The following is a 26116-nucleotide window of genomic DNA, read 5'->3' on the forward strand; positions in this document are numbered from 1 at the left end:
AGCCTTACTCTCCCTGCACTTTCTGATAAAAGAATGGGAAAATCAATATAGGAATGGTTGGCTATCATTTTGGAAAAATTCTAGCTTTTCTTATTGTAAGTGCCTTCCTACCCTCTATACATTTCAGAAGTAACCTCTTCCATCCCCATTATTCTTGTAGGCCTTTGTTGTTTTTATTCTTGTTACAAAAGCAATGCATAATCATAGAGATTTTTTTAAAGTTCTCAAGGAAAACAGAAAAATAAACAATATACTACCATTTATTGAGTAGTTACTGAGTATGAAGCCAAATACTTTTCAGTCCCTTTCTTACATAATCTTCATAAAGGTTCTACATGGTAGGTATGTCTTGACTACCACATAGCACTACTCTAGCAATGCTGCTCATATTGAATACAGTGAAGAGTGCCCGCCCAAGTGTTGTGCAATTCAGGTCAGCAGCTTAGCAGGAGTGAACCAGGATTCCAGAAGACAGGAGATTCCGGGGACAGGACTTGAACCCAGATCAGTCTCATTATAGAATACATGCGCTTTAACTGCTACTAAAGCACATTTTATAATAGTGCCTATAATCAATCCCACTTCTCAGATAAGTGCTTTATTTATGCCAGGGTATAATATGGATTGTGATACACACACATACACATCCAGAACTTTTATATGATTAAGCTTCCTTAAATATCTTTTCAGAGTAGTATTTTTACATTTTTATTTCTATACTTTTCCCAGCTTTTCTGTTCCATTGTGCACGCAACTGCAAGAAAGGTTGCTGGAGGCTGTAATTCTTTCTTCCATGAATTAGCCCACATGCTACCTTCCCAATGTTGTATAAAAATGAGTATCTATTGGGATTTTGTTGTGTCTTAGAGAATTAAAATCTCCCAGAAACTTACAAAACCATGAGAATCACTCATGTGATGCTAAGTCTTAAGTGCCTCAGGAAAAAGGTCATGAGCTATTTTAAAGCTTAAGAAAAGGAATAATTATGTTAAGCTAAATGAGGTTTATTAATTTTTCCTTCCATACACTTCTTCTCACCCTTGTGTGTGATTTTTTTTCCTTTTATCTCTCTCTAATCCTCTATTTTTCTGCTTTCCCTACCTCCAAATTCATTTCTTGTAACAAAAACCTATGCAAATATCTATTGCCAAGGAAGGATTTTTTTGCTATTATTTGCATCTTAACCAATTCTTTGAACCCAGTTCAAATACTTACAGGGTAGAGATCATACCCCTTTAAGGGTATGAAAAATCGTCTCTTAAATTGAAGCTGAAGACAACAATGATGATGCTAATGAATGAACTTTAACTGCACTGACCAATTAATTTTTTTCAAAGCACTTTTGTTTTCTGGGGTAAGTGAGGCAGAGGAGTTAAGTAGGTCTCCAGTGAGAGAATATTTGATTTGATTTTTTGCTACAGTATTCTGCTAACCTCAATATATATATTCTGCTAACCTCAATATATATTCTGCTAACTGCAATATATATTGATTTATAGGTGCTGAAATGGCAAATAGGAAAACCAGTCCCATGTCTGGCAATTAATGTAGTCTGTCATCCTAACAAACCCACATATTTTCATGGTAACAATTTGTGATACAGATTCATAAATATTTATTTATCACACCAAGTTCAAATAATCTTTCAGATAGCAAGGGAGGCCTTCTAAAATATTAAAATAATCCCTAGTTGGTGAGTTTACAGCTAGTGCACATGCTGAAAGTTGAACAGGAAAATGTAATTTTTAATGTTTTCTTTGCTGTTAATAAAAAGGGTCTCTGATAAACCCTATCTTTTCCTATGAAATATGAATAAGCATGTACATATATTCCATAGTGGAAAGATCAGGAAATAAAAAATGAGCATGAAGCTTGTAAAAGGGAGTCATTGCTCTCATCCCATTATGATTCTGATGACTCCGTAAGTTGTTACAACGAAATATAATAGTGTAGAGCTTCAGAGGAGGTATTCATAATGGGCATGTGGCCAGTGACCCTTTAAAGAAAGTCTCCTGCCATGATCAATAGAGAAATGCTTACACCTGGCCAATTGATTTCTCCTGCTAGAGCTCTAGAAGTGCTGGCCTACTTTTCCCTTACTTTGGCATTTATAGAAATCTACACAATTTAGTATTGATATGTATGTCTTTTCTTCTATCTGGATGCTGATTGAACAACCAAGTGTCTTAACACTGTATGCATGAAATAGAAGCTCAACAGATGTTTGCTTATGGAATAAAAGGGAGACTTCTTGCAGCTTTTCCCCACCTAAGCAACCTCTAGGTAGCAAGGGATACATTTCAAAGAGAAAAGTGACCACTCCTTAGAGCTTCTCCTCAGTGTTCTGTCATCTTGTTAGCCCTGCTGAAAAGTGTTCCGGGCTCTAGACAGCAACAGACTGTATAGTCTTCTGTCTTGGAACTGAATCTAAATCCTCAGTACAAGGCTTCAGGGAGTCAAATGGAGGGGAAAATGGATGAGAGATGGACATTCCTCCCCATTTAAGTCTATGTGGTGGGATTAGTGCTCATTCTCATTCTGTTCTATGTGTTCTACAAATTAACATTCATTATTTTATAAATGGGAACGGTTGTTAATTAAAAGGGAAATACAAAATAGGGCATCTGCTTCATTAATAAACAACAAAATCAAATGCGCTTATTCTCAGAAATATCCTGTTCTTTGCTTTTGTTCTAGAGCCATATATAAGCTTATGTTAATTTGTTTTAACAAGTAAAAACTAATTGCTTGTTAGTAATTAGTAACTAACATATGTAATTATTTTGTGAAATGAGTTTTTAAACAGACCTGAAAAAAATCTTTTTATAACTCAGTACAACTTTGTCATTAAGAGGAAAGTCTCATTTTAATAGCTATAAATTATTTTAAATAATCCTGATACAATGCAAAGTATAAATTAAAAAGAATGTGTAATTCTATGTCATATGTTCTTATCATCCAAAGCATATGAGGAATTCGTAGAGCAATTTATTATGGAATGAGGATTAATGCAGAAATCAGTGCTTTAAATATTCCATAATGATGAATGGAGCATTCCAATGACTATCTTTCCACTAAGAAATGATATGGTGAGAAAAATGGTGACCTTATTGTAATTTCAGTTCCATTGGAATAGAGAAAATATATTAATTTCTAGAAATAAAAACCCTTACTTAAAAATGGTAAAATGATGATGAAAAAGTAGCTCAGAACCATCCTGGTTTGTATTCTTCCCCTAAGGCATATATAGAATACATTTTTACTTGCTCAAAATCAATAATAATTGTTAATTTTAACTAGCTTCATAGCTTATCAAGGGAAAGGAATACTGTAAAATTTTATTTAAAGGAAAGTTAGGTCAGCTCAGATTAACATCTAAAGCATTCATTAACTGCTTTGTGCTAAATATTGAACTTTTAAATCATAATTTCAATCAATGTAACCAATTTTATAATATAAAACTATAAGAATATCTTTTATTATATATTATAAGAGATTTTTATTATTTTTATGTTTTTAAAAGTTTATATGATGGTGAGTTAATTTTTTAAAAATTGAATGAAAGACAAAATTAAAAGGAAAAAGTGGGTGTATATCCCTCTCACACAAATGGCAAAATTGAAGTGGTTGTTAACATTTGCCTTGGTTTCCTGAGATTTCTTGTCTTTCAAAATGCTTAGGATTTCAAAACATGGTGGCATAATGGTGGTTAAGAGATTAGGCTCTTGGGGGTGCCTGGATGGCTCAGCCGTTTAAGCATCTACCTTCAGCTCAGGTCATGATCCCAGGGGCCTAAGATCCACCCACATTGAGCTTCCTGCTCAGTGCAAGGTCTGCTTCTCCCTTTCTCTCTTCCTCTGCCTCCCCCCAGTTGTGCTTTTGTGCTCGCTCTCTCTCTCTCTCTTAAATAAATAAATAAAATATTTTTTAAAAAAGAGAAATTAGGCTCTGAAGTTTTAGACTTTATGAGTTCAAATACTGGCCCTCTAATTTGTATTATGTAATTTGGGGGCACACTAAACTCTCAGTGCCTTAATTTTTTTTTTTTTGTAAAGTGGGAATAATGACAATATTTTATCTACTTTTTTTAGGGTTGTCATAGAAAATGCCTAATATATATAAATATTTTAATGTACAGCTTAGTATACAGAATTCAACAAATTTTATTTACAAATTACCAGTCACTTATGTTTGTTCAGATAAAAACATGCATGCTAAAATTACTGTATTTTAAATATATCCACATTTTTTTTATATCCTTCCTCCCTTTCAGAGGTCAAGTCTAATTCCCTTTCCCTTGAGCATGGCCTATACTTAGTGATGACTTTCTAGCAAAGAGTTTAAAGTAGGAGTATTTGGTATGCATCTTATGGGACTAGCTTATAAAAGCTGTTGGGGCTTCCTTTTTTGCTGTTTTTCTTGGATTATTCATTCTGAGGACGTTAGCTGCCAGGTTGTAAGAACAATCTGGCAGCCCTCTAGAGAGACCACGTTGACCTTCTGCTAGTAGGCATATAAGGTGAACCTTCCTGGAAGCAGATCCTGTAACTCTGATCAAGCTCTGAGATGCCCAGGTTGTACTGGCTGAAAATTCATGAGAAATGCTTCGAGAACCACCTCCTAAGCTGCTGCTGACACCAAAAAAATGTTTGAGATAATAAATAATTACTGTTTCAAGCCACTGACTTTAGTGGTAATTTGCTACAAAGTAATAGATAACTAATTACTATCTTATTTGTGTAATTTGCAAAATCTGGACTAGGAGAATTGAACCCAATAATAATAAAGCATTTGAGGTATGAAAAAGCTAGTGTAGGTTTCCAAGTATGAAGTTGCTCTTCAATGTGCCATCTTCAGAATGAGAACTTAGTGGCAAGCTCCAGTTGCCTTGGACAACATGAATGTTTCTTTGATTCTTTTCCTTTTACCTTGTCTTGATAATTTTCACACCAAATTACATTCCCTCAGACCCCTTCTCTCCTTGGGGTTATCAGTTGTGACCCGAAAATATGCATGTGGCAGATATTTTGTATTTTCCATCTATAATTTAGAACTGAATGGATAGTGATTTTTTTTTCTTGATTTTAATAGATGTCACTACAGAAAACTTGGGAAATATTGAACAGTTTAAAAAATGAAATGAAAGTCACCAGTTATATGGAGCCATCCTGATTTAACCACTGTTAATATTTTATTTGTTTCTTATCGGGGTTTTTATACATTCATCTCTACATGTGCATAGACATGTGTATAATGAACACATTAATTATAGAATGTTGTGATATTCAGCTTCTCAAGATTATTTAGAGTATTCTGTGGTTCTTCTTCTGGAGGGTATCAATTTTTAATGCTTATATATTAGATTCATCATATCACAATTTTTATAATACATTGTCATCTATTGTTGAACATGTAATTTATTATTTTTTATTCTTATGTAAACGACCATTCTTCCAAAACATCTTTGAGTGTCAACCTATCTTTTCTCTTTTTCAGTTGATCTTTACAGACACTGCTAATTTTTACTCCTTTTTTGCCTGTCAATTCTACAGAATGGGAACCCTCAAAACCCCTACTGTGATGGCATTGAGGGGGTCATGGAGGCTTATTATCGGAGTCTGAAATCTGTACAACTGTATGGGCCAACCAACTTTGCTCCTGTAATTAATCATGTAGCAAGGTAAGTAGAAGTAGACAAGGGATTTATGCCAGTGTGTCAGACTGCAGTGAAATTACAGTAATATTGTTACTGTAACTCCACAAATCAAAGGTGTTTTCTTCTCATTTACCTCCAAGAAAGTGAGGGAAAAGATACAGTAGAGAGTCGCCACTGAGCTCACGTTGCTAAGAACTTGACATCAAAATCTCAAGTGAAAAATACATACTGAGTTATATCAGGCTCTGTATTTGTTCAACCAAGAAGAGTTTTATTCTTTGAAAAGGCAGCCATGAGAGCAATAACAAGATTGATTATCATCTCAACAGTGTGAATCTTTCAATCTAATATCACATTCCATAGTAGCATGGAAGTAATAAGAGACCTACGAAGACAACTAAAGCCTTTTAGTGATATATAGGGCACATTATTTTAACCTCACTGAAATTAATATAATAGCTAATTTTAAAAATTCCCAGAGCTCTACCTGTATATAGTACATAGTATTGAGATCAGAATATAATTGCTTATGACGCCAGTTACATGTTCTGGAAAGAGTTTTTAAATGTAATAATCTATACACATTTGCTTATCTTTTTTTTCACCAGTGTATAAATAAATAAATTAGACACCACTTTTAAAATCCCTAAAAAGTTTGACCCAGTTGCAGATCCTTTGAAACACTGCCTTATGTTTAGAAAATGAAAAATGTGTAGCTTTTGTATCTTTCCCAATATGTAGTCAGAACTTGAAAGTATACTTTGGATAAGTTGATTTGGATAACTTCAGTTTGGATAAGTTGATCAGTGCCTAAAGGAGATAAGAAACCTCAGTCCTCTGTTTAAATGTTTCTGGTACTATATCATCTCCATATTGGACATCACGAGTGGCTTAAATGTGTTCTACTTTACATTATCTGGAACATAGACATTATACTAAAATACCCCTGTACCCAGGGCTGACCCCAGTTGAACTCTTCCATGAAAGTCCATCTCAGGTTGACAGTGATACAGTGATGACCATTCTCTCAGTATGACCCTATGTCTCAGGTTTTTGAAACCTTTTCACCGACAGTCTATTTTAAGTTATGAATTTCATGTCTCATCCCTGGACACACACAACTTAAAAAAAGGATTATTTATGAAGTAAAACTATGCTTATCTTTATTTTCTCTTCATTTCTATGCTGTCCAATTCTTTTCTGTTACTTTTTTTTTTTTTAATACAGGTCTCGACCCACAAAATTGATTTCAAAATCCACTAATGGGTCATTACCTATAATTTGAAAACCACATCCTAGCTAATTGTATTAGCCTATATAAATAGTCTTATTTGTATTCTATTTCCTAGTTTTTTGAGGGTTGTCAGATGAAGCAATATTAAAAAATAATATTATCACAAAATAAATTATAGTTGACTCTCATTTTCTCTCACACACTACCATACAGATCACTGTCTTTTATAAAAAGATAGAGGAAAAATGATAGGATTTATTTTGTGCAAACTCATGCTGGTTATTATAAATGTTTTCATGAGTGCTTACTGGTAAATTTTATACCTTTTACCCTGGATATCTCTACAGTTAAACTTCAGGATGTAAAATTTCTAGGTGCTTTTCTATATACCATCCAAAACTATAGGCTCAACATTGTCCGATTACCGTTTTTCATCTCTTGTCCAGCATTTAAAAAAAATTCTCAAATATAATGGTAGTTGCCAGCTAATACTTTCAGACTCTGACAATAATCTGTAATCTAATAATTCTTCATTGTTATTTTTTAATGAGAAAAAATAAGAAACACATAAGATACAGCTTTTGGGGAATCATCTTTCCTTCCAATATGATCTGAAGTTCTATGTATCTATTCTTATTATGAAGCTTTATAAGAAGTGCTTTTCTCTTTTACTTTATCTTTGAGAATAATGTTTACTTTATTTTTTAAGGTTTTTATTAAGACCAGTGATTTTTTTCTGACCCAAAGTTACCATCCAAAATATTTATCTATTAAAAGACAAGCTATTGTTTTTTTTCTAAATCATGAGAAGTGTAGTATGTATGACCCCTGTTTAAATAAAACTCCTTGATCATTTTGTTACTTTTAAATGCATTTTATCAGTGTTTCACCCTGCACATCATATAGGAGGTAAGTACTTAACAAATATCTAATAAATGAATTCCGTATATGTTAAGATAGTGGTCATTGAAAAAATATTTTTATAAAGTCAAAAACAAATGTATTGCCTTGCTTTTTTATTTGCTTGATTTTTTTCTTCTTAAAAAGTGTGCTTTCTGTGTTGATAAAGGTTTAGTTATTTATAATAGTTTTCTATAAAAGTTTCAAAGAATGCTTCTTCTTCTTTTTAACAATAATAATAATAATAATAATAAGCCAACACCTGGGTGGCTCAGTCGGTTAAGTATTTGCCTTCGGCTCAGGTCATGATCCCAGGGTCCTGGGATCGAGCCCCACATCGGGCTTCTTGCTCAGCGGGGTTCTGTTTGTCTCTCTCCTTCTGCCCCTTCTGCCCCTTCTCCCCACTCATGTGCGTGTGCTCTCTCTCTCGCTCCCTCACCCGTTTCTCTCTCTTGCTCTCTCACCCGTTTCTCTCTCAAATAAATAAATAAAGAAAAATCTTTATTAAAATAGAATAATAATTACGCTTATTTTAGAACTGGAATCTATGTGATAAGATCTATGTGATAAGACTATTGACTTTTGGGCGCCTGGGTGGCTCGGTGGGTTAAGCCACTGCCTTCGGCTCAGGTCATGATCTCAGGGTCCTGGGATCGAGTCCCGCATCCGGCTCTCTGCTCAGCAGGGAGCCTGCTTCCTCCTCTCTCTCTCTGCCTGCCTCTTTGCCTACTTGTGATCTCTCTCTGTCAAATGGATAAATAAAATCTTAAAAAAAAAAAAAAAAAGACTATTGACTTTTAAGATAATATTGAAATAACAGTACTGTTAGTTAAGACCCAAAGCAGCATGTTTGGGACACTTGAAAGTTTTATGTGCTATTTTGAGGTTTTCCAGCCCCCTGCCTCTAATTTCCTGTCCGACCGGTTTTCTTTCATAGAGTTGTCTGGGGAACAGCATTTCAGAAGACGTAAAAATCCCACTCAATATCCATTGATGCCCTGTCACAAATTTCAGTTCAAACACTTTAGCTTGGTATTTAAGAACTTTTAATATCCAACTACCACCACCCATCCAATGTCATTTCCCTCCACATTCTCCTGGATGTGCTGTACTCTGGTCATAAAGTCATTACATCTGGTTTCTGAATTGTCGTACATGAATACCTCTATCAAAACACTAATTTGGGGACGCCTGGGTGGCTCAGTTGGTTAAGCAGCTGCCTTCGGCTCAGGTCATGATCCCAGCGTCCTGGGATCAAGTCCCGCATCGGGCTCCTTGCTCCGCGGGGAGCCTGCTTCTCCCCCTGCCTCTGCCTGCCATTCTGTCTGCCTGTGCTTGCTCTCTCGCCCTCTCTCTCTGATAAATAAATAAAATCTTTAAAAAAAAAACAAAAACAAAAACAAAACAAAAAAAAAACACTAATTTGATCTGACTCAATTGTTGCATGTAGATCTATTCCCCACCAAGGACAGGGATTATGACTTAATTAAATATATAAGTATCTAAATTTATATATGTAAGTGTTACAATTTACACTTAAACTAGATTATAAATTATATTTAATATTTGTAATAATATGATAAAAATATAACGTATAATACATATGTTTTAAGCCAACGTGAAGCCCAGTACTTCACACTCACTGGTAAATCCACATGTTAATTTAATTGAACTTATGTATGCCATGCATTATGACTACATTTTAATGGGGCTCTTGGCTCCATTAGTTAAGTGAAGTGTCCCAACTCTTGATTTCAGCTCAGGTCATGATCTCAGGGTTGAGATTGAGCCCCATGATAGCATGGAGCCTGCTTAAGATTCTCTCTCATACCTTTGTCCATCCACTGCCATTTGCATGCATTCTCTCTCTAAAAAAAATAAAATAAAATAAGTAAGTTTATAATAGGAGATCTAACGGAGCTATTAAGGATAATGCTTAGTCAATGTTAATGACCTATAGAAAATGTCATTGTGATTGATAACTACTGTATCAATAAGGGTCCTCAGGAGAAACAGAATAAGATATATAAGTATAGATATATAGATAAATTTATTTTAAAGAATTGGCTCATGAAGTGGCAGACACTGGCAAATCAGAAATTTGTAGGGCAAGCTGGTAGGGTGGAAACGCAGGAAGGATGTTATATCCTCCCAGTATTGAGTCAGAATTCCTTTTCTGGGGCATCTGGGTGGCTCAGTGGGTTCAAGACACTGCCTTTGGCTCAGGTCATGATCCCAGGGTCTTGGGATCGAGCCCCGTATTAAGCTGTCTTCTCAGCAGGGAGCCTGCTTCCCTTTCTCTCTCTGCTTGCCTCTCTGCCTACTTGTGGTCTCTGCCTGTCAAATAAATTAAAAAAAAAAAAAAGAATTCCTTTTGGGGGGGGCAGTTTTTAATTAAGGCCTTCAACTGATTGGATGAGGCCTACCCACATTTTTGAGGATAATCTCATTTATGTAAAATTATCCAATTGTAGATATTAACTGTATCTTCAAAATACCTTCACAGGAGTACCTTAATTAGGGTTTGACTAAACAACTGGCTGCCATAGCTTAGCCAAGTTGACACATAAGACTATCATATCTATCAAAAGCTAGGTATCACCATTATGTTATACATTGAAAACAAATTTAAAATCAGAGAAATTCTTTCCATCTATGAATTTATTAAGAGAGCTAATGTCTATAACACTATGCTTAAATCTCATTAATTAATAATGGTAGGAAGAAACATGTTAAGGAAACCATGTGTTTATATAGACGTGGTTGTAATAAAGTGGGCTTTACTCAACCCCGACTAACCTCAGTGCCCTCTCGGATACGGCAATTACTATTTTCACATTCCTGTTTAAATCACTTTTTCAAAGGTTTTTCTTCATCTGGAATTCTACCTCAGTAACTTCAAGTCATTCAAAACATATTTGCAATATATTTTTATTGGTATATTTTACCAGCTTATTACTTCAAAATAATCTAATATACCAATGAAAATATCAATGATCTTTCAAGGTGTCGTGAAAAGTTTACTATTTTCTTCACTTGACTTAAATAATATATTTTGTTTCCTAACTACTAGTCATTTGTTTTTTGTGCCTAACCAGTTACTTATTTTAAGGCCATCACATTTCAGTTTTTTAAGAGGATTCTATCAGTTGCTACCTATTGACTAGATTTTTGTATCTACATAGCTAGACCCAGATAACCAACTAAAATTAAGTTTTATTTTTGAGTCCATAATCCATCCCAGGCAATGTGCTCAGTGATGTCATCTGGACTATTTCTTTTAATCTTCACAACAGCTCTAAGAGGTGTCAGTGGTGTTATTATTCGTATTTTCCTGATGACAAAATGGATATGTAAGAGTGGCTATTTGTGTTGGAGCTAAAATTCCAAGCAGAATAATCTTACTCGGAGTAACTATGTTATGATGCCTTACAGACTTACACCCTTTTATCTCAATTCCAGAGGTAAACACACATAAAAGAAAGTGCAAGGAAACTACATATGATTGCGGATATAGTCAGTCACTTCATTAAACTGCCCAAAGTAGTTTGGGTAACAGCTTAGTAACAGAAAAATCACTATGTTATGTTGTATTGGAATATTTAAATGTATCCCTTTATTTAGTATTAGGATTTAATTCATTATGTATATCAAAATTAAACTACTCAAATAAAAAACTCCCGAGTCAGTTTCCTACCTTGTCTTGTTTCCCTCTCTATTCCTATGAACTAATAATAAGCTGAGAGAATATTCCACAAATCTGAACCAACCTATTAGGAATCTTATAAACACCATCCCAGAAAGTTCCTTGACGAGAACTCCAGGGGAACGCATTTGAATTCCAAAACCCTGCAACAGTTCACCTCTCTCGCAGATTTACCATAGTAATATTAAAATATAAATTATAGATTGCCTATATTTGACAAAAGACATTTAACAGGCTTTTAATAATAAGAGTTTTAATTATGCAAGTTACAAAAAGATTCATCCTCAGGTCCCTTTAAGCAGCAAGGTTCTTTAATACATTTAAAATATAATTTGAATCTGAAGATTACATATCAGTGTTACCTCCTTGAAGATGGATTGAGATGTGATCAGCCTCTACTTTCTATTTAACACATTTCTGTAGCATTTTAATTACTTTAGTACAGATATATAGTACTTTAAAATAGACTTAATTAGAAGAAGTGGTAGCATAAAATATGATTTTTTTAAGATTTTATTTATTTATTTGACAGAGAGAAATCACAAGTTGACGGAGAGGCAGGCAGAGAAAGAGAGAGGGAAGCAGGCTCCCCGCTGAGCAGAGAGCCCAATGCGGAACTCAATCCCAGGACCCTGAGATCATGACCTGAGCTGAAGGCAGCGGCTTAACCCACTGAGCCACCCAGGCGCCCCAAATATGATTTTGTTTTAAACTTAGATTTGTTTGCAAAGGGCAACAATATGCCAGTGCATACTGCAAAGCCCTAGAAACCATGAAAAGTCTTAAAAGATTAACTTTTGGTGCTTCTGAGGATAAAGACTAAAATGAAATTTATTTTCAAATTCATGTATAGAATTAAAGTTAAGAAATATAAAGCATTAATACAAATATATTTTTTTATAAAATAAAATATAAAACTCAAGAATTTTTAAGATAAAAAAATAAACTTAAGAGATAATTCCAAGTTTACTATACCTGCTTCAGGCTCTATTCCACTCTTTCGGCAGTATGAGGATATTCTCCCCTCTCTTAAGTATACTTTCTGGTGAATCAAAAGAAAACCAAAATGTAAATGTACAGCAATCAAAAGACATGGAGTGGCTGAATGGATAAAATCACAAAACCTAACTCTATGCAGTCTGCAAGAGACTCAACTTAGATTTAAGGACATCGACCAGAAATGAAGGGATGAGAAAAAGTATTATTATTAGAACTGATAAATGAACTCAGTATTTGTAGGACACATAATCAGCCTATTAAAAAGTTGCATTCTATAAACTAACAGTAAACTATCTGAAAAGAAACTTAAGAATCCCATTTATAATAGCACCAATAAATAAGATAAAACATTTAAGAATAGACGTAAGCAAGGAAGTGAAAGCCTTTTCTAGTGAAAAATATGAAACATCAATGAAAGAAATTAAAGCACACAGACAGATGGAAAGACATCCCATGTTTATGGATTGAAAAATTAATATTGCTTAAATGTCCATACTACCCAAAGTGTTCTACAGATTTGGTGCAATCCCTACCAAAATCTTGATGGTATTTCTTAAAACAGCAAGGCACTGATATAAAATACAAGTATATATACTAATAGAACAGCATAGACAGGCCCAGAGAAAAGCCTGCAGGTATGTGGCCAACTGACCTTTGACAAGGGTGCTAGGTAGGCACAGTAGGGAAAGGATAATCTCTTTAATAAATGGTGTTGGGAAAACTGGATATATACATGAAAAAGAATGAAATTGGATCCTTAAATTACCACTCAAAAAAGTTAATTCAAAGTTGGTTAAACATAAGACCAAAACTGATAAACCTCCTAGAATAAAACAGAGAGAAAACCTTGACATTGGTCTTGGCAATGATTTCTTGGGTATGACGCCAGAAGCACAAGCAGCAAAAGCAAAAATAGACAAGTGGGATTACATCAAACTATAAAGTTCCTACACAGCAAAAGAAACCATCAGCAAGATGAAAAGGCAACCTTGAAGTGGGAGAAAATATTTGAAACTGTATTTGATAAGGGGTTAATTTCCGGAATATATAAGGAACTCCTACAACTCAATCGCAAACATACAACTGATCTGATTTTTAAAATGAGCAAAGGACTGGCACAGACATTTCTTCAAAGAAGGCATACAAATGGCCAACAGGTATATACAAAATGCTTAACATTGCTAATCCTCAGGGAAATGCAAATCAAAACCACAGCGAACTATCATTATCACTGCACACTTGTTAGCATGGCTATTATTAAAAAGTCAAAAAGATAAGTGCTGCCCAGAGTGTGAAGAAATTGGAACCCTTGTGCATAATTGGTGGGAATCTTAAATTGGTGCAGCCACTATTAAAAAAAAAAAAAACATAGAGATTCCTCAAAAAATAAAAATAAAGCAACCAAAAATCCCTCTTCTGAGCATACATCCAAAAAAAATTGAAATCAGGATCTCAAAGAGATGTCTACAGCATTATTCACAACAGCCAAGATATGTCCATGCGTAATGATAAGATACTGTGCACTTAAAAATTTGTTAAGAAGATAGATTTCATGTTTAGTTGTGTATGTGTGTGTGTGTGTGTGTTTTACCATGTGCACACATACAAAGGGACACAAAATTTGGAAGTGGTATATTTATTACCTTGATTGTTTTAATGGTAACATGAATTTATACATATGTCTGAACTCATCAAACTGTATATATCAGTTATATAGTTGTGGGTTTTTTTGTGTACCAATTTTATCTCAATAAAGCTAGAAAAAAATATACTAATAACTGAGACTTTCTTTATGGATGATCAGAAGTGTTGAAAGAGAATAAGTAAATATCGCCACCAAAGAAAACCAGAGAGTTAAGCCACTTGAAGAGATATTTATAAATAAATATGTGTAATGTTAAACTTTTTGTATTGTTTTTAAATCTAGTAAAAATTTGCCATTTTAAGAGAATCATTTGGTAAGAAAAGCAGAAAAACCACACTCTAGTACTCGTAGAAGCTTTGCTCACTACTATTTATAGCCTGCCATTATTCACATGAAATATAAAACCCGTATTTCTGAAGCATAGTAAGAAATACTTTTAAAAAAAAATGGGTACTTAAAAATTAAAAATGAATACCTGAAGGAGATTATCTGAGTTCTTTTATTAAGAAAAAAAGTTAATCAGGAAATAGAATAGTCTCAGATCTGGTTGGGATTGTTTTTCATTGATTGTGTTACCATTAAACTTAAGTCCTTGATATTGAAGATCAGTTATTGAATGTAGTGGGTGTATTTTTGGCTATACATTGTGGAACCAGTGCCATGCTATCTTTGTAGGGTGTGAGCATGCCACTTACTCTATTCTCTTGATCAGTCTATAAAATCACAATTTTATTAGCTTCATGAGCAATTATTAGTTTCTCTAATATGGCAGAGTTGTATATATTTTTCTTGTCCATTATGGTGTTAATTCTGCTCTTCAAGAAGTTAAGTTTTGCCCTGACATATTATGCTATTGATCTGCCCTGATCTGTACAAACTTGATCCCTTTGGGTACTTTAGGTTATGAAGAAGTATTATTGGTAATCAGTAGACTTGTTCTTGCACCCAATTTTTCTGTGATGCTAATTTTTTATGATTCTATGATACATAGATACAGATATATATAGATATAGATACATAGGTATACATACATCTATAAATACTCAATGATTTTTACAGAAGTAAACCAAAGTCGTCTTGATTACTATCTCCTAAGAGTACCATAATGCTTACTTATTTCTAGATATGACCTGCATACTAATATATATTAAAAGTCATAAAAATTATTATTTTTTAAAGATTTTATTTATTTATTTGGCAGACAGAGATCACAAGTAGGCAGAGAGGCAGGCAAAGAGAGGGGGAAGCAGGCTTCCTGCTGAGCAGAGAGCCTGATGCCAGGCTTGATCCCAGGACCCTGGGATCACAACCCCAGCCAAAGGCTGCTAATGTTGAGCCACCCAGGTGCCCCCAAAATTATTATTGTTGATAATATAACAATATAATTATATACGTTATACATAGATATTATTATATACAACAATAATATTGTTGATAATATAATCTAGGTACTCAGAAGTAGAACACAATGGGGAAAAATAGATAAAATAAAATATAATATTCATAAAATTCTCCTATAAATTATTGAGTTTTATTTGGTGAGAACTCTGATAAACTTCAAGTACTAGAATATATTCTTGTTATATACCTAATTTTTGTCTTTATTTGGTGTCCTTTTTTCCATCTTTCATCAGTTTAACAAATATTAGGAACTTGAACTATGGATATGTTGCATTTGTTCTATTCACGTGAAATTCACATAACAAAAGTGATCATGTTGAAGTGACATTGTGCACATTCACAGTGTTATACAACCATCACCTGTGTCTATTTCAAAACAGAAACCACTTAATGATTATTGCTACCATTCATAAACTGTATTACAGATGGAGTAGCCTGTGTGCAATTTCTTTATGAACAATACAAAGGCTGTGATCTTGATCTTAAAGGCAAGGAAATAACATTTAGATAGCTTAAGTAATTTACTGAAGATCATACACGTAATGTTGCTTAGCCAGGATTTCTGTTTCTGCAAGCTATATCCATTCTTTTGTGTTAAATGTACCTGCATCCAGCTTGCCTATTAGTAGGGAATGAATTTCTAAGGCAGGTAGGCATGTCCGTGTGCTGGCATGCGCCTATGTTGCTGTTGTTCTAGTGTGCTATTTAAAAAAAAAATGCATTATTTGAGAGCTTGGATAATATAGACTCCTAACATACGTTTAAATATTTTCTTGAGATTAAAGGTTTGTTGACTGTTGGGATTATATGTAGCAAACATCGCATACAGAGGAACTGTTTTATTTTCTGTGGTATTCTTTATCGTTTCATTGCTTTAGATACGCCTCTTCTGTAAAAGACGGTTCCCAGTATTTTGTGCTCCTGATTGTGACGGATGGTGTTATCTCGGATATGGCTCAAACCAAGGAGTCCATAGTCAATGTGAGTAGGGGTCATTGAGTTTGGGGCTGGCTAAGTGACAGCATGGTGCTTTTTTAGGTTGAATAAGCAGAGTTTACTTAGGTTGATTTAATAGTGAAACAATATGCCCATGCCTTTGAAGCTGATTGCATTCTTAACTGTATCCAGACAACTCATATACATATGTACCATTAATCCTTAAGGACTAAGCTGAGGGGTGTGGATGATTGTACAATTTGTACAGAGTTTTTCTTAATATTTACATTTTAGTTACAGAACTGTACTGACTGTTTTTTTTTTTTTCCAATGGAACTGTCTCCATAGAACTTTTTTCTATAGAACTGAAAGGGACTGGACTAGACGCACAAACCATTCTTCTTGTCAGAATTCCTAATTATTTATTTTAAGATTATTTAATTGATTTGTCTTCTTTATAAGACTTTAATCTATAAAATTTATATTAGACTCTATAGAATTATATCATATCTTGCTATTCCAAGTTTAGCAATGTTTGGCACTAAGTTGGCATTTAGTGAAAATGGGATGCATGAATGAATTACTTATCACATCTTATTATTAATAGCATAGAGAAGATATAATTAGCTGTTTGGTGGAGGAGAAAAGTTGCGTGTGGAAAAAAAATCATAGACATATTCTTAGAAAAACTATGCATAAAAAGTAGTAGCGCCAAAGGCTTACACATTCATTTGTTTGTTATTTTTTAACTAGACACATGGGTAGAATTCATCTTGGTTTTCTTTGTGTTCTGGTCAGTGGCATTGGTGTGCACTTTAAAGTAGGAACTTAACAATTTAGGCTTAAACTAGTAGGACATAATGTAGTAAGGAACCATGATTCATAATTTGATGGCCTTCATAGCTGTAGATGGGGCCATGCCAGCCGTCCATCTCTCTATTGCCAGATCTCACATTCGGACCTTTAAATTATTTAAAATTATTCCATAGGGTGAGTGATATGATGGGAAAACATGCTATTACATCAAATATTCGTTATCCCTCACAATCTTGTGGCTAGTTAATAAAACAAATTAATTATTATAATAATAACTTCCTGTAATTATTATTTGTATTCACTCATTTATTATGAATTTTTGCTTTTCCTACCATTGGGTATAAATGAGATAGAGTAGGGTACTACTGTTTCACAACTGGAGTGCCTTTTTTGCCCCATTTAGCAACTGAAAGATTTTTGAGAGGAGTAAGTACATGAATAAAGTGGCCAAAGATAGCCAAAGTCAGCTTAGGAAGATGTTGGCTGAGAACAGCAAGTGAAGGCAAATGAGCAATACTTTTTTATTTTTTATGTTGTCCAAGACTGGTCATTCCTGGAGAACATCCCACTGAATAAGCGTGTCTAGAGAGTTCAAAAAGAATGAGTAGAGTCGAGCATATTCTATGTTCATTTTAAATATGTTCAAACCTGTTTTAGTGAACATCTTGAAAAAATATCAAAGCAGTATATTATTTTCTTCTCAAACCTCATTTCTTAACTCAATTTCTTAATTGTGAACTAATTGTATATTCTCTTTGAAGGCTTCAAAACTTCCAATGTCAATAATTATAGTAGGTGTCGGACCAGCAGAATTTGATGGTGAGTAATAGATTTTCAGTAGTATTCCTTGGTTTATTTATTCTGATTCATTATGCTCTAAGATTCCTATCACTCTTTCTTGTATATAAGTGTGAATATGAACGTGGATATGTATATAATGTCCATGTACCTATAGACATAGGTATTTCATGATGAAGTCTATTAAGTTGAGCAAATGAAAATACTGTCTTCTGACAAGGACATTATCTATCTGGTATAGATTAATTCAACATGTAGCTTTCTGTTCCATTTGTGATAGTTTGCATCTCAAAATAATATGTTTTATGGCTGACAGCGTGATAGATTGAGTTGTTCACAAGGCAGAGTACACTCTGGGTTCACTAAAAACCTTTGAGGATGAACCCTAAATTTATAAACCATTAGGTTGTGAAGAGAGGTGTTAACACACAAGCATAATGTGCTACTTTAATGGTTTTTCAGACACTGGCTAGTTGATAGACATTAGCTTTATAAATATATAAGTTCTGTCAAATGAAAGAGCAAAGTAAAATGAAAATGGAACTGACCATCTGAGATTTAATGACACTTTATAAAATTATGCTAAATTGAGTGACTAGGTAGTTCTGAGTTTGGGCTTAGGCCTCGTTCAGATGCCAATTAAGTGACAGGTGTTTGTGTAGCTAGTGATCTGGGTAAACTTCTTTAAGGATAATCTGTTCCCAGTCACCTGGTGAATTCCTGTAAGAGAGAACTCTGTGGTGACTTCATGATCACCTAGCATTCACCTGCTTCAGGTGTTTTGACTTTAACAATGACAGTTCGTTTAGCTTGGGGCTTTGGAAATGAGAATAACTTTAGAATATTTGGAACAACCTTTGGTACATTAGAGGTTAATTTAGGCACATACATGTTAATTATACTACAATCATCACTGGGATCATTCTCATTGAACCACCAGCTCCTCTTCCATAAGGATAGTGTAGATCTGCCAATCTCAGCACCACAGGGACAGTTGTTACATAGTTGTTACATTGTTACATTGCTGACCCTGGAAATCCTCTCCTTCGCTTCCATGCTTGGTTGGTCATGTTTTGCACCATTAGAATCTTCCCATGTCTAAAGCAAAAGTCATTTAGCACTGACTACTGCTGTTTCTGCTAATATTTTCTCAGCCTCTGAATATTCAAATTGTTCACATTGTACTTCAGGCATGGATTTGAGACAACCTCTCTGGAGTCAGGAAAGCTAAGAGACATCTTTCTTGTTAATGCTTTGTGTACTTGATCATCTGCATTGATCAGTGACAGACCGTGATTCTGGAACTTCACTGATGGCTAGGGTAAACTGACTCACGCCTTCTTCGGTTACTAATTTGCTTTTGCCTCAGGATGCACCTCTCACTAGGTATTTCCTAGTCTCCACAAATCCTGGAAGTCTGTGGTTAGATATATGACCTAACCTGTCACTCATTCCTCAAGCCTGCACACATCATGTAGGAATACAGAGCCACTGACCCTTCCTGGCGTCTATTTCTGCTCGTATATTTCTATTCAGAGCAGCAGGCACTACCCTTATCCAACTGTCAAAGCCGTTTATTCTCTTCATTTCTTTGGTTCCCAGTATTTACTAGGGGTTTAAGGTATAATTCATCATTTTTCCTCTCTGACTTCCTAAACTGGAAAAAAAAAAATATGTAAGAATCACTCAAAGACCACAGTAAGCTTGTTATTACTAACAATGCAGTGTTTGAGAGTTTGAGTTAACCTCTGCACAGAATCAAACTTGTCACTATTTCTCTGCCAAAGTTGAATGAGATCAGCTTTATCGCCAGGCCTCTTCCCTACAAGGGCAGAGCCTGGGCTATTAATCATGGCACAGGGAGAAATTAACATTCACCTTTTTTTCCTATGGGTAGATAATTTATTTATTTTTTTAAATTAATTAATTAATTTATTATTGTTATGTGAGAAACCATACAGTACATCGTTTGTTTTTGATGTAGCGTTCCATGGTTCATTGTTTGCATATAACACCCAGTGCTCCATGCAACACATGTCCTCCTCAGTACCAATCCCCAGGCTTACCCATCCTCTTACCCCCTCCCCTCTAAAACCCTCAGTTTGTTTCCCAGAGTCCATAGTCTCTCATGGTTCATGTCCTACTATGGTTTCCCTCCTCCTTCATTTTTCCCTTTCTTCTCCTAATGTCCTCCATGCTATTCCTTATGTTCCACAAATAAGTGAAACCGTATGGTAATTGACTCTCTCTGCTCGACTTATTTCACTAGCATAATCTCCTCCAGTCCTATCCGTGGTGATGCAAAAGTTAGGTGTTCATGCTTTCTGATGGCTGAGTAATATTCCGTTCAAACTGAGGATCAGCTGCTCCTAATGAGAGGGATTTCAAAGTCAGTTCCTTCTCATTTTAGTATTCCCATCAATGAGTCATTTTTCCACATGGAAAAGAGAGTGAAGATTGTAGACAAAGAGGGAAGTTGCCTTCCCAGTAGAATCCCTTCCTGAGAATTAGAGTGACACTTCCCTCTGGCAAACATGGGGACAAGGAATTAGGGTCCTGCGACAGCTGCCTTCAGTTTTCACCATGACTAAAGTTTTTAATAGAATGGAAACTCTTCCACAACAGTATTAGAAAAGTAGACTGTTCCACGAGGAAACATAGATGCTTCTCTATTTTTCTCTCTCTCCTCTCAAAATACCTCTCTTCTCTCCATTGCTAATAAGAAAAGGACAGAATACTCATGTTTCATGTAGAAGATCTGTTACTTAAATTCAGATTGTGCTGTTCTGTCAAGAAGAGCCTTTCTCTTGGTACTTCCAAATCTACCATAGAGGAAGTTTATATATCACACACAGAAACCGACATAAGGAAAGACTGAGATAAAACTTGCACATTTTATCAGTTAACCACCTAAATCCAACATCTGCACACTTTTAACAAGAAAGACATTGTATGCCTGGGCAAGAAAGGCAGACTTGTCATCCGTTCTTTGAAGGTAGAGGAATTTGGAATAAACAGATTAGTGAGTATTCAGATGTCTTGTAACTGTATTTTAATAAGAACAACTTAAAACTTTCTGTGTAATTTTTCCCCAGTGATTTGTCACTCCTCCGTAAAGCACTTTCATTGAGAAGAAAGGTTTCTCAAGGCAGAATTTCTTTATCCATAAAAAGGCAAAAAATCAAAGCAGCATCAGGTTACCTGCATTGATCTGAGTTAGTAGAAGGTGAGAAAGAGAAGAGGTTCTAATTTTATGGTGTCTCCCACAGCTAGACAGAAGTGCAATTCTCTCTCTTATAAATGGTGTTTTTTTTTGTTTTGTTTTTTTTTTGTTTTGTTTTTTGTTTTTTTTCCCCAAGGAGAGGAACTTGTGGGGAACTGGGGCTTAGAGTCTCAGGCTCCTTGTGGCACAGATGAAAACCTGAAGGGTGAACAGCACCCTTCCACCATTTCCACATCGTGTCTTTTTTCCGTGGTTTCAAAAGTTTAGCCTCCGATTCTTGCTCCCTGCAACTTTTTAACCCAAAGGACATGCTGAAAAGTGGACCATATTTTATAGGGTCATATCCAGATACATTATTGCCTGGGTAACTGTCATTTTTCTTAATTGGAATGAAACATTCACAGAGACTGATGGAGATCATAGGGGATTGTGGAAGGTGAGACCCAGATAATCAACAAATTTTTGTTTTCTGTTAGAGTAAAGGAGAATTTCCTGCAGGAAAGGAGAACTTGCTGGCTTTTCACTGTTGCTGTATATTTATGTCTAAATCATGTGAAAATTTTGAAAGCAAAACAAAACCAAAGGAAGGAATGAACTATTGAAAGTATTTGATCATAATGACATTCCTTATTTGCATTCCTAATAAGTGTGGAAGAACAGATCTTTTGTAATTTTCTTCTTCTTCTTCCCTTCCTCCTCCTCTTCCTTCTTGTTCCTCCTCTTCCTCTTCATCCTCTTCCTCTTAATTCCAGGTAGTTCAGATAAGGTGTACTGTTAGTTTCAGATGTACCATATAGTGATTGAACTTGCCTGTTACACCTGATGCTCATCTGGACAGGTGCACTCCTTGATCCCCATCACCCATTTCACCCCACCCTCCACCCATCTCCCTTCTGGTAACCATCAGGTGGTTCTCTTTCATTAAAAGTCTGTTTCTTGCTTTGTCGCTTTCTCTTTTTTCCCCTTTGCTTATTTGTGGATCTTTTGTATTTTAAATAAGTTAATTTCCTTGTTATTGATAATATACACATTTATTAGATTATGGCTTGTATATCTAAGCAAATTATTGACTGCTGGCTTTACCATTTATGAGCACTTATTTCAACCCAGACATTGGCTCATGAATATGTGTAGAAAAGTAAAATTTAAAACAATTTTTTTAACCCAGATGAAGAAACCAATGAAAATGTGAGGATTGTGTTCCGACTGAGCAGTAGTTTTTGGAGGGTAAAGAGGCAAACATTATAATTGCAAGTGGCCCTCTGGAGTCTGGTGAATGTCATGTGCATACAAAATGAATTATCAGTAATAGAATTATACTTTAAACACAAATTAGCATTTCTCATGTAATTAATTATTTAGAGAATTCTCACTGAAAACTTAATAAACTCTGGAAAATGTTCTTAACTGCAACATAACATTACTTTATTACCAGCTGTCCATTTGTATCACAGCATTCACAAATATCAGTCTATATAATGTTGAAATTATTGCTCAACCTATACACACAAAAAATCACAGTTCAAGAAGTCATACTTTATCCAAACAACGTAGGGCAGAGCAAATCCCTCTCTGATTTAAAATCCATTAATAAGGTAGAAGTTGGGTGATATGAATACATAGCTTTGTTGTAGTTTCAATGAGAATAAAGTTCAAATTGTTACTGGAAATTCTGTGATTAGTGCGCCAAGATTCTTAAATGAGAAGACAAAGAGAATTTAATGGATTAGCATCACTTGCCCAGTCAGTCACATAAGCACATAACCAGAACTGAGAACCTCTAGGATGGGGAGCTATACCCACACTGGCTCATGTCTTTCAAAGGATCACATGGGAGTTTGGCTAGCTTTCTTCAGTTATAAAATTTACACTCGGTTAAGTTTTGTGGCAGAATGGGGAATCAACAAGCTTTCTGCCTTGACACAGGACACGTTGCTACTTCATACATCTTGATTTCCTATTGCCTACGGTGTTTAAGTACATGGTTGAAATGCACTGGATAAATGGTCTTACTTTATTTTCAAGCGATGGTTGAATTGGATGGAGATGATGTAAGAGTTTCCTCCAGGGGAAAATATGCTGAAAGAGACATTGTACAGGTAAGAAATTTAATGGAAACTATTTGTTTAGTTCATTGTGAGGAACCTGTCAGCTCTGATTTGAAAATAAACAAATTACATTGAAAGCAGGACCCCCGGGTTCTCCTTAATTTAGTCAGTTGATTGTCTATGAGATGCATGGCAAGTAGGACCTAGAATAAGTACCCAGTGACTCTCTTGTATCTCAGGTGCACTATATATAAAATAGAAATGTTAATATATGTCTTTTCCTACTTTAATATTACCAGAAAATATCATTGAGGTCTTTGGTAAAATTAGAAGCTAGAAACATAGCAGACTTTTTAATGATGCTTATCTATTCATTGTTTAGCCCTCAACAAAGACTAAATATATTTTTAAGACACCTGATTACAACAGTGAATTCTGGAACACTGAAAAGAAATTTTAAAAATAAATAAAAATTGAAAAAGAAAGACAACTGATTACATTTCAATGTAATTAAATTCAGTGGTAACAAACCAAAACTAGATATTTATATATTTCTTCCTAGATTATGGTTACAAAGGTGGAGAAATAGATCTTAAAATGATATATACATACAGAAATTTATATAAAAATATAAGTTACATATAACTTTAAATGTAATTATATAGAGATGATATATAATACTTACAATATTTTATATGTAATAACATAAAATAATAACAATGTATGTGTATATGATTTATACTTGTTCAAATCGAGAAAAATACATAACTAAAACCTACTATTCTTAGAGAGAATAGAAGAGAAAAAATCAGCAATCAGTATAGTTCAAATTTATCACTGAAAGCAAGCAGTTAATGAAACTAATTGGCTACATATTAGAGTTTCCATATCTTTAAGGTTTTTACAAGGGTAAAGCAGCTGTGAAGTGCACCTTTTTAAATGGGGAAGCAAAGGTCTCAGCACATGCTATGAACGTTTTAAAGGAGCAAACAATAGATTTCAGTATTATCTTCTTAATAACAACCCATACATTCATCCAAAGTCATTAAGAGAATCCCACAGAATTCGGAATGCTACAGAATTTAGTTCAAATCCTGAATTATTCACCATGATAAAACTTGAATGAGCTTTCTAAATTTCTGTGCTCTGGCTTTGTTGTAGAGATTAAGTAAGATCATGTAGATAAAATACATTTTTGAAACAGAACTCAGTAAAAGACAACAAAAAATGATTAAAATACTTTGCAGGAGAAATATAAAATAATCTGTAAATAACTATAATAAGATTTTAAAAAGCATTGTTCTTTTTGGCAGCAACATTAAATTTTAAAATAGAAACATCTGTATGACAGTTTTTTAAAAGAAAAAAATTAAAAGTATTAAGTATGATTTAAACTTTTTAACCTTACGTTCTTGGTAGAGTAAAAAGCACACACACATGAATGATTAGATTAAAAGCAGCTGAGAAAAGGAACATGATGATGTGGTCATTTATTTAAGTATGCCGTGGTGTTTTGTTTTCATAATTAGACACATGATTATTCACCTTAACCTTATTAGCATAATTATAGGTCTAAGTAATTACACTTTATCTAAAAGCTCTTCATAATGTCTGACTCACAGTTTCCAAAAAATCAGATTACGGAAGGGAAGCATGAATTTGAAGTTCTTTGGAATGTGTTGTGTTGCTCTTGTAATGCATTTTTACAGAAGCAGTAGAGGCAACCTCATATCTCATAGCTTCATCATAATGCTTACAGGAAACTTGTTACTGTTTTCTTCTGTAGGGATAATTAAAGTTGCCCATATTGTTACAGTTTCCTTTAAGAGGAATGATCCATTATGTTAGTGACAAGCAACAGTCATGTCTATTAGCATTTGTAAAATAAAAATGTCCTTGATTGTGAAAGTATTTAGTCTCTCAGCAGATAACTACATTGGGCAGAATATTGAGATTGGACCCAGATCTGTGAAATTATAATATTGTCACTCTGCTCTCTCTTTGAGCCTTCATTTCATTATTTCTGAACTTTAAATTCTTTCATCTCTGCTCTTTTCATGATGTTGTGAGTCTCAGAGGAGTACCACATGAAAATACTTTATCACCTATCAGTATAAGGTATATATTCATATAACATGTTCCTTCTCCTTGAAAGTCAGAGTCCTTGAGACCAGTCTCCCACCGTACAGTAACACTGGGATCCCCCAAAATCCTGAAGACACCTGTGGATATAGCTAAATACTCAAGGGATTCTACCACATAAAGTTGAACTGAAAGAGTTGTTGGATCTTATAGATAACCGAATAGGAAATTAAAATGTTTTTTGTTTTTAAAGATTTTATTTCTTAGACAGAGATCACAAGTAGGCAGAGAGGCAGGCAGAGAGAGGGTTGGAGGAGAAGCAGGCTCCCTGCTGAGGGGAGAGCCCCCCGGGGCTCAATCCCAGACCCTGGGGTTATGACCCAAGCCGAAGGCAGAGGCTCCAACCCACTGAGCCGTCCCCAGAGAATTAGTAGCCTCTGGAATAACTGTGACATTTTGACTTACATGCCTACATTCATTTAAGGGGATTTGGTAGACCCTTTTCCAATTTCATGGAGAAGTTCCTAAATGGTGATTAGTCTTTTAACAATAGTAAGCAAGGTAACCGTTTACATAGTACATTGTGTTGAAGGAGAATTAGCATTCTCTCTCACTTCAAGTGAGGTTTTAAAAACATTCGACTATCACCAATGGGCGCAGGCTGGCTTCGGT

The 26116-nt window shown here is 34.7% G+C and overlaps 1 protein-coding gene across 2 annotated transcripts in view; it reads left to right on the forward strand.

The window, feature by feature from the left end:
* The window catches only part of CPNE8 (copine 8), a 215605-nt gene that overhangs the window by 180902 nt on the left and 8587 nt on the right, over positions 1–26116 (forward strand). For both annotated transcript variants that reach the window (XM_059185658.1, XM_059185659.1), the window contains 4 exons: positions 5553–5680; positions 16420–16522; positions 18055–18112; positions 23340–23413. In XM_059185658.1, coding sequence (XP_059041641.1) covers positions 5553–5680; positions 16420–16522; positions 18055–18112; positions 23340–23413 — 363 coding nt within the window. The remainder of the gene's footprint in view (positions 1–5552; positions 5681–16419; positions 16523–18054; positions 18113–23339; positions 23414–26116) is intronic.

The sequence above is a fragment of the Mustela lutreola genome, chromosome 8 (genome assembly GCF_030435805.1).
Source record: "Mustela lutreola isolate mMusLut2 chromosome 8, mMusLut2.pri, whole genome shotgun sequence".
Taxonomy (NCBI): domain Eukaryota; kingdom Metazoa; phylum Chordata; class Mammalia; order Carnivora; family Mustelidae; genus Mustela; species Mustela lutreola.